At 38.3% G+C, this 9,164-nt stretch overlaps 1 protein-coding gene across 1 annotated transcript; it reads left to right on the forward strand.

Annotated features, from left to right (window-relative positions):
• Positions 1–1,746: 1,746 nt before the first annotated feature.
• Positions 1,747–8,888, forward strand: LOC111908769 (protoporphyrinogen oxidase 1, chloroplastic). The gene is made up of 8 exons (XM_023904577.3): positions 1,747–2,214; positions 7,129–7,314; positions 7,406–7,638; positions 7,712–7,792; positions 7,866–8,037; positions 8,117–8,276; positions 8,347–8,450; positions 8,531–8,888. Exons 1-8 carry the CDS (start codon positions 1,795–1,797, stop codon positions 8,831–8,833), a joined length of 1,659 nt encoding a protein of 552 aa, XP_023760345.1. The 5' UTR covers positions 1,747–1,794; the 3' UTR covers positions 8,834–8,888.
• The last annotated feature ends 276 nt before the right edge of the window (positions 8,889–9,164 follow it).

The following is a 9,164-nucleotide window of genomic DNA, read 5'->3' on the forward strand; positions in this document are numbered from 1 at the left end:
CTAACTTTATCCATAATAACGCCACAATCCTTCAAGATCTAAACTTCATTGCACCAAAATTACCTAAAGGACCAAGATAACTTGCATATCTACAAGGAGAGGCAAAATATCATAACTTTCCTAGTCCATGAGGTCTAAGAAACATTCCAAATTGATCAAAAGGTGTTGGAGTCCACTCAACTCCATGATCACTCATAAATGGACCAGAAGTGCCAAAAACCACATATAAAGAGATCTAAAGAACTAAAGAGCAAGATTGGAACTTTATACTTACAATAATCTATAAATGTTGTGTCTTTGATGGATCCAAGCTTGAAACATCATTCCTTGCAACCAAAAGAACTTCCTTAAATCTTTGTGCTTCATCAAAATATCATAAAAAACATCTAAAAGAGGAGAGGTGAGGGGCTCAAATCTTGAAGGTGGAGGCTAGGGTTTCTCCCAAGGGGTCTTAGAGGTGGTGGAGGTTGTTAAAATGCCAAAAAATGCGGAACATTAAGCTTAAATACGTTGAAAACCCTAAAATCATGGGCTTGGGCCCGACAGATCACCACTTCGTGGTCTCGACTCACCACTCCGTGGTGAGCACCACCTTGTGGTCCTTACTCACCACTCCGTGGTGACCACCACCTCGTGGTTCCGTCTCACCACTCAGTGGTGACCACCACCTCACGGTTCCGTCTCACCACTCCATGGTGACGGTTTTCGCCCAAATCCATTTAAGCTTCAAACAATCATAAATTCTTCGTTTCAACCTCGTTTTCGGCGATCTTTATATCCACGGAAAGGTATTGACGAGCCCTACACTTCTATCGAGTTAATTTTGGCTTAGCACATGCTGACTAAAAACCATTATCCATAAAGGAAGCCTGAAACATCACTTTTTCCACTTTCTCCTTTGACTCTAAAACACAAAACCAAGGCTTAGATCACATAACCAATATTATCAACATCCAATAGATTCTAAACCATATTCCCTTGAAGCCCAAGGCCTTTACTTGATCCATTTATTGTCCACAATCCTGAAATAAGAAACTTCTCGAAACCGGATGTTACAGGTTAATCCCTAGGTAGACGTCACGTCGTGACCACTTACTTGTCACGTCGTGACCCACAAAGATGAGTGTGCGCTTCTGCATTGATGGTCATGTTGTGAGGCCTCCTTCCTTATGTCGTGATCATCTTAAAATCCATGATTTTACATCTTTAATTGAACCAACAACATAAATGAACCATTTAGCTAAAATAGGTGTTACAACTCTTTGGTCTCGTTTTCCATGGACTTTGGAATGACATATTAGTCTTTTCCCCCTTTTCCCTCTTTGAGAAAGTGATGGGAGGTCAATGGAGTGGACATGTTGCTGCGATGAGGTTCCTAGAGAAGGGTATGGACGGGAAGAAGAGGGAGACTGGGTGGGTCACCAAATGATTAAAGATGGAGAGCATATCATACCAATTTTAAAATAACCAATATAAGTTAAGGGTAAATTAGTAACTTTATGTTTATTTAACAAAAATATAAACGAACCCAATGATGGGGATCTTAATCAAAACAAATTGAAACCATGGGATGAAATCAACAACTTTTTAATGATCCAATTCTTGATTTTCACATAAACACAAGGACGATTTTTGTCATTTACTCTAAATTAAATAAAATTAAAAGTTAAAAAGTTAAAACTTGTAAATCACTGAAAATAAAAATACGTAATTATTTATTTATTTTTTGGCAAAATCAGCAGGACTTGTAAACCCGGAGAATGAAATTACAGATTTAGAAGAGAAGCAGATAAGATGACATCTCTCACAGACGTTGGTTCCCGTAGTTGGTCGTCCCTTCCGCTACCTGTTTCCGGAGGGTCGTTGACGTCAAAGAATCCTAGGAACCTCATCACCTATGCTCCGGCGCATCGCAAATGCAATAGGTGGAGGTTCCGCTGCTCAATTGCCAAGGATTCCCCAATTACTCCTCCTATTTCAAATGAGTCCAACTCCCAGTCATTGCTGGACTGTGTCATTGTGGGCGCCGGCATTAGCGGCCTTTGCATTGCGCAGGCCCTAGCGACCAAACACGCCGCTGTCTCTCCGGATCTGATTGTCACCGAGGCACGAGACAGAGTCGGGGGCAATATCTCAACGGTTGAAAGGGATGGGTATCTCTGGGAAGAAGGTCCTAACAGCTTCCAGCCATCTGATGCTATGCTCACCATGGTGGTATGTCGTGATTTCCTTTCATTATAAAATTCTTAGGGATAAACTTTGTAACAAGCAACACAAATCTTGAAGAGTGTTGATTTTAAGTTAGTAATCATATTCATATTCCTTATATCTTTGGAAAATACCGTGGTCGAGATAAAAAAAAAAGTCTGGACCTCGTTTTCAAAGGGAGCATATGACCCTTCCCGCTATGACTAGGTATATCTGAATTTATCTCTTGCACCATGGAGGAGAAAACCTCAATACATTTGGTCAAATTTCCTTTTACTCAAGTCCTATGTTTGTGGTTCAGATTTGGATCTGTTACATTCCATGGCCTATTTCTTAGATTCTACTGTTTCACATTTATGATTTTACAATATCTCTTCATTCTATGGTTATATGTTTTCTCTCTTCTATAGAAACAGCTATAGTTATTCACCGTTTCTGAGTCTTGAGTTACCATATTTCAGAAGGAAGGATTGGGAAATGCTGGCTAGTCTAGTTTAATTCTGTCTTCACAGATTCCTCGAGGACATCTTTGATATGAGAACTTGGTTTTCCAAGTTTAGCTAGCACAATCACTCCTTCAACTTAGACAACTTCTCTCCCCTTTGCATTTGTTACTTTCCTCTGGTAAATCATATTAACATTCTATGCTATAAACTGACTAATAAGTTGAAATCAGAAAAACAGGAACAAATCAATAAAAGCTTCAATGTACCGATTAATACTCAAAATACACCAAAATGAACAAGGTAACCCTAATGATTTGCTAGGGATTCAAGAGCCTAGCCTCTCCCAATGGTAGAATTACCAGATTTTTACAAAAGATCCCTTCTCTCACCCCCTGTACCTCCTATAAGTACGGTGTGTAACAAACTAAAACAAGGTAAAATATCTAAATTACCCCTGCACTAAGAAGATGCTCTTTTATTTTGCTGATTTCCCACATTACCCTTATCTAAAACCTTGTCCTCAAGGTGGATAGAAATGGCGTATAGCATCCAAAATCTCCCCTGTACCTCTAGCTTCTCATTGCTTAGTGGCCGTTTCTTTTCGACAATGGATTTAACATGAACCAAACTTAATAGATTCAGATATATGAATGTTACTTTTTTACTTAATATATAAATCATGACTCAACATGCTAAGTGAAGATATGGATACTTTATAGATTTAGATCTTCATTTTCCAGATAACAATGATAGATATGAGATTATGCCTTTATTTTGTATTATTTTTAAATATGAAACCATTTATTATTTAAATACTTTAAAATAGAACCGTGAAGACATAATTCATTATTCATTATTCTATAGTTGGCATCTCTCTCCCTCACCTTCAAACTATATCCATTTAAAAGTGTGTTTCCAGTTGGCTTGTCACCTTTCTCAACAACTTCTCTAGAAAACCTTAAATTTTTTCATAGGATATCCAAGCTTTGAAGTCAAATTGGCGTTTCTATATTTTATATTTAAGCCCATCACTTCTCGATATTTATATTCAAGCCTAACACTTCCAGCTTTGGTACATTCCAGTTACTACTCATATCTATAATTTCCCAAAATATTATTTCTTTATATGTGTATGATGTATATATTGTAATACCGTGGCTCTTACAAGTTGGGTCACGGGTAGAAAATTTACATTTTTGAGTCATGAGTTCACAACTATGATGGCATCACTAATTAAACTAAATGATGGGCCTTGCGGTGCATTTGCAAGACGTGCTAGTAGATCTCTTTCAAGTTATCTAATATCTAATCGATCAATGAGGTCACTACCAGTGGACCTTGAATTAAATCTTGAGGATTTTTATAGAAAAGAAACAAGCCTTCAATTGGTTGAGACAATGTTGTTCCTTTTTCATTGGTAGGATTATTGCCTTGTAATAATGGACTTGTCAAGCTGCTATGCCACTCATTGGCTGTGTTCCTCATGTTAACTTGTTAAGTGAGCTTGGTCGTGTGATAGGAATCGATAACACAATAATGAAGAACAGAAATTGAATGCTTGATTACTATGAAATTCACGTGGAAATAAGAGAATAACAATTTAGAGAAGTTAATCAAATGATTGTCCTTTATGACCTAAATCAGAGAGGATCTCAAAGAGATGACCTCCTGCCCAAGCTAATGCCGAAGACTCAAAATACAAATGCAAAATACTGAATGAATCCCACTACTGCTATGACTCATGCTATTTAACCTAACAAAGGATGATTCTAGAGTGACGTGTAAAACATAAAGTAATAAACATTACAACCAGGTCCCTCCATGTTTGCCCTATGTTAATATTTGACCCGTTCTCTATCAATACCACCGTCTTGAAACAGGCTTGTCCTCAAGCCTAGGGTTTGGAAAACAATCCAAACCATTTGCAACATTGACATATGGGTCGTGATCCAAAGATGCAGGTCCAGTATGTGGAGGATTTGTCTTGTGAGCATGCAGGAAGGGTTACTGTGCATAACACCAAGGAATTCTTTCACAGCTGGCACCCACCACATAGTAGATGCCATAAGACTCTCAAATAAAGCAAGATCCCCTCCATGTTGTGTTATAGCCAGCACAATTTTTTTATTTTCTCTGCACTCACCCCTGTGGACTGATTTTTCATTGGCTTTGACTTCCTCAATATATTGCCTTTGTGACATCATCGACACAAGAGTCCGCTGACATCCTTGCACCTTTGCTTTTCCCCTTCCTTCCCATTGGTAGTCTGGTGTGGTTCCTTTGAGATCAGTATCTTGATGTAAGCATGAACCAACACTTAAAATATGGTCCATTCTGGAACTAAAGTTGAACACGTCACCATCCATGCTTGTAGCCCAAGCTTCTTGTCTGTTGGGATGTTTTGCTCTGATCACATCAAAGAAAAAGCCTCCACTATACACAAGTAAAGATCTGAACCAGCTTCTTGGGTCATTATTTTCAAAATGTGGTCCTGCATCACACCCATCAACAGAAGTAGCAATGTTTGAATGACCAACACCAATTATCCTTCTTTCATTAAGAATGAGATTCTCCCATCGATTCTGCTGTATTTTGTAGAATGAGAGCTTGAAATCATGTCGTTCTGTATCATCATAGGTAGCTTGAGACCCATAAATATTGAAAAGAACTAAATGACCATGGTCTGTGATAATACAACTCCCCCACTGTCAATATTAAGAAGCTCATCGCTATCAAATCCCTTGAGCCCTTCCACACATGTTAGAAAATCATGTTTTTTAGCTGCAAATCGTTTAGAATTATCTAGAACACCAGTGATACCCTCTCCTGCATCAAGTAGTAGTGCAACTTCATTGCGTGAAAAGGTAGATTGTACCTTGCTAAATGTGGCAACACCTTGCATGGTGATACCTGATGTTGATTTCACTTCACTAATAGTTACCAAGGTGCCGATCCAAATAGAAGATGGGAGTTTCATCTTACACCTAGGTTTATCAAAGTAGTTTGAGCTATCAATAGATAGAAAAGACATTAAAGGTACAATTAATTCCCCTTTTGAATATGAGGTGAGACACGAGCCTGTGCTTATAAGATAATGGTGATACATTTGGAGTACCGATTCAAATTTCGGTGTTAAAGTTGTTACAAGATATGAAGAATAAGGTTTTGAATTGGAATCCTTCTTATCATCTACTGATGGAAGTTGTATGGAAGAAGGTGTAGGGTTCAGTGGAAGATTTGGAATTAGGGCTGATAAAGCTTTGAATTTCTCAATGTAATCCTCCATGTTTCCTTCCTGGAAGATTTCGACCTTATTGATCCAATCCCTAGGGTCGGCAGTGTAGATAGGTGCTTCGTTGAAAACGCCAGTGATGTTGTTGGGTCCTTTGAAAAGCGGTGTTTCTACTTTGGGGTTAGGTAAGTATGGTTTCCCTCCTGGCGTCTGAAATTCGGGAATCCTCTTCTCAATAGATTTAGGAAGCTTGTTGATGAGATCCTTCATGGCGTGAATAGATTGAGTAAGACTATTCATCTGTTTAGCTAGAACTTCAATTTTCTCATCGTGAATATCCAATCTGGTTTGGAGATAGGTTTCCATTTCAGATTCATTTGGTTGCTCCATGTTTTACGTAGGAAGAAGAGGGTTGAAGGGCAATGGAACCAATTGATAGGAACCGATAACACAATAATGAAGAACAGAAATTGAATGCTTGATTACTATGAACTTCGTGTGGAAATAAGAGAATAACAATTCAGAGAAGTTAATCAAATGATTGTCCTTCCTGACCTAAATCAGAGAGGATCTCAAAGAGATGACCTCCTGCCCAAGCTAATGCCGAAGACTCGAAATACAAATGCAAAATACTGAATGAATCCCACTACTGCTATGACTCATGCTATTTAACCTAACAAAGGATGATTCTAGAGTGTCGTGTAAAACATAAAGTAATAAACATTACAACCAGGTCCCTTCATGTTTGCCCTATGTTAATATTTGACCCGTTGTCTCATCGTGCATGTTGCTTAATGGGCAATGACCAATTTAACCCACGATGATCCGAATAATTACCTTTAAAATTATCAGCTCTCTCGTCTTTATAAATATCAGAAGCAAGTGGTAGATCTTCTCAACTACCATGGTTGGTTCTTGACTACACCTAAGTTGGATAACAGATTGTGTGATAACATCCTTGCTATTGAGGTGCTTGATTAAGATGGACAAGAGTGGATGCGATTATTAGAGATCAAATTCTTCATATCCAGACTTTTTAGTTCCCATCAAGGCATTAGCAGGAAGCCAAGTACCTCATATATCCTCACTCACTTGAAGATTCTACGGATCCTTTACCCTCTGGAATCATACCTTCCTCATATATCCTCAATTAAGCTTACTTGAAATGCAGTAATTTTGCTAGAATGTTTGGATAAAATTCGTGAGTTATGGTGTTAATTCATAGTGATATGCATATTTCAGGTGGATAGCGGGTTGAAGGATGATCTGGTGTTAGGTGACCCAACTGCACCGCGGTTTGTATTATGGGGGGGTGAATTGAAACCAGTTCCCTCCAAACCAGCCGACATCCCTTTCTTTGACCTCATGAGCTTTCCTGGAAAAGTCAGAGCCGGTTTTGGTGCTCTTGGATTCCGTCCTTCACCCCCAGTTTGTACTCCATAATCCATTCCATTCCATTCCTCCCTTTTTCATTCTACATCATAATCATATCATGACATCACATTACAAGTTGTAACAGGACCGTGAAGAATCAGTTGAGGAGTTTGTTAGACGCAATCTTGGAGATGAAGTTTTCGAACGGTTGATAGAACCATTTTGCTCAGGTGTTTATGCTGGCGATCCCTCAAAACTTAGTATGAAAGCAGCATTTGGAAAGGTCTGGAACCTTGAGCAAAACGGGGGTAGCATTGTTGGTGGAGCCTTCAAGGCAATTCGGGACAGAAATAATACTGAAAAGCCTCCGCGGGACCCGTAATATTTTTAACCCCAAACTCTTCTGTTGGATCTTTTATATTTTTATAAAGATGTTTGAATATGTGGACAGGAGGTTACCCAAACCAAAGGGCCAAACTGTTGGATCTTTTAGGAAAGGACAAGCAATGTTGCCTAAAGCAATCTCATCCAGGTAATTTTAATGATTTTTAATTCCATGTGAATATGTTTCCAGATTGTTTGATGATTTCACAAATTTTTATTAGGTTGGGTAGCAGAGTGAAATTGTCTTGGAAGCTCACGAGTATTTCAAAATTGGAGAGTAGAGGTTATAACTTGACATATGAAACACCAAACGGATTTCAAAGTTTGCGGACTAAAACCATTGTGATGACTGTTCCTTCCTACGTGGCGAGTGACTTGTTGCGTCCTCTTTCGGTATGTTAAAGAATAATGGTGGTATGCTCAAACAGTTTTTGAATGCGAAATTTTATTATTATTTTTATTATTATTTCAGTTGGGTGCAGCAGATGAATTGTCAAAGTTTTATTATCCTCCGGTTGCAGCTGTATCTGTTTCATATCCAAAAGATGCAATTCGTGCTGACCGTTTGATTGATGGTCAACTCAAGGGTTTTGGGCAGTTGCATCCGCGAAGTCAAGGGGTGGAAACTTTAGGTGACTTTTTTTTTCTTTCTCTCTCTCTTTTTTTTTTTAATACTTTATGTTAATATTTTTGATTGTTCAGGCACGATCTACAGTTCATCTCTTTTCCCTAACCGAGCGCCACCTGGAAGGGTTTTGCTCTTGAACTACATAGGAGGGGCTACAAATCCTGAAATCCTATCAAAGGTAAGACTTAAGTCTGTTTGTTTTTTTTTTTTTTAAAAAAAAAACATGGATTTATTTATAAATTATAATTTGATGATCAGACGGAGGGCCAAATTGTGGATGCGGTTGACCGTGACCTACGGAAGATGCTGATAAGGCGTGATGCGGGAGATCCATTGACTTTGGGAGTGCGGGTGTGGCCTCGAGCAATCCCGCAGTTTCTGATTGGTCATTATGACATTCTAGATTCTGCAAAAGCTGCTCTGAGCAACGGTGGATTTCAAGGTATGTTTCTTGGTGGCAACTATGTGTCTGGGGTGGCTTTAGGTAAATGTGTGGAGAGTGCTTATGATGTTGCAACTGAGGTAAGTAATTTTTTGTCACAAGGTGTGTACTACAAGTGAGTAAAATTTATCATTCTTTATGATTATGGGGCAAGTAATTTTTATGTTTTGGCAAGTGTTTTGGTTCTTGTGATTTGTTTACGTGCCCGTTGTCTTTGATTATGAATAAAACTACTTTAATAAATTACAACTTAAACCATAATTTTAAAATTAAAAAGTAAATTACTCGAATGGTCCCTATGGTTTTGGGGTAATTTGTGTATTTGGTCACTAACTTTTCTTTTAAACTCGGGAGCTCCATATGGTTTGGATTTGTTTTGAATTTTGTCTGTAACATACATAAATTGTCTATATTACCCCTTTTTATTCTATATTTTCTATTTTTATCACT

Source organism: Lactuca sativa, chromosome 9 (assembly GCF_002870075.4).
Source record: "Lactuca sativa cultivar Salinas chromosome 9, Lsat_Salinas_v11, whole genome shotgun sequence".
In the NCBI taxonomy this organism is placed as follows: domain Eukaryota; kingdom Viridiplantae; phylum Streptophyta; class Magnoliopsida; order Asterales; family Asteraceae; genus Lactuca; species Lactuca sativa.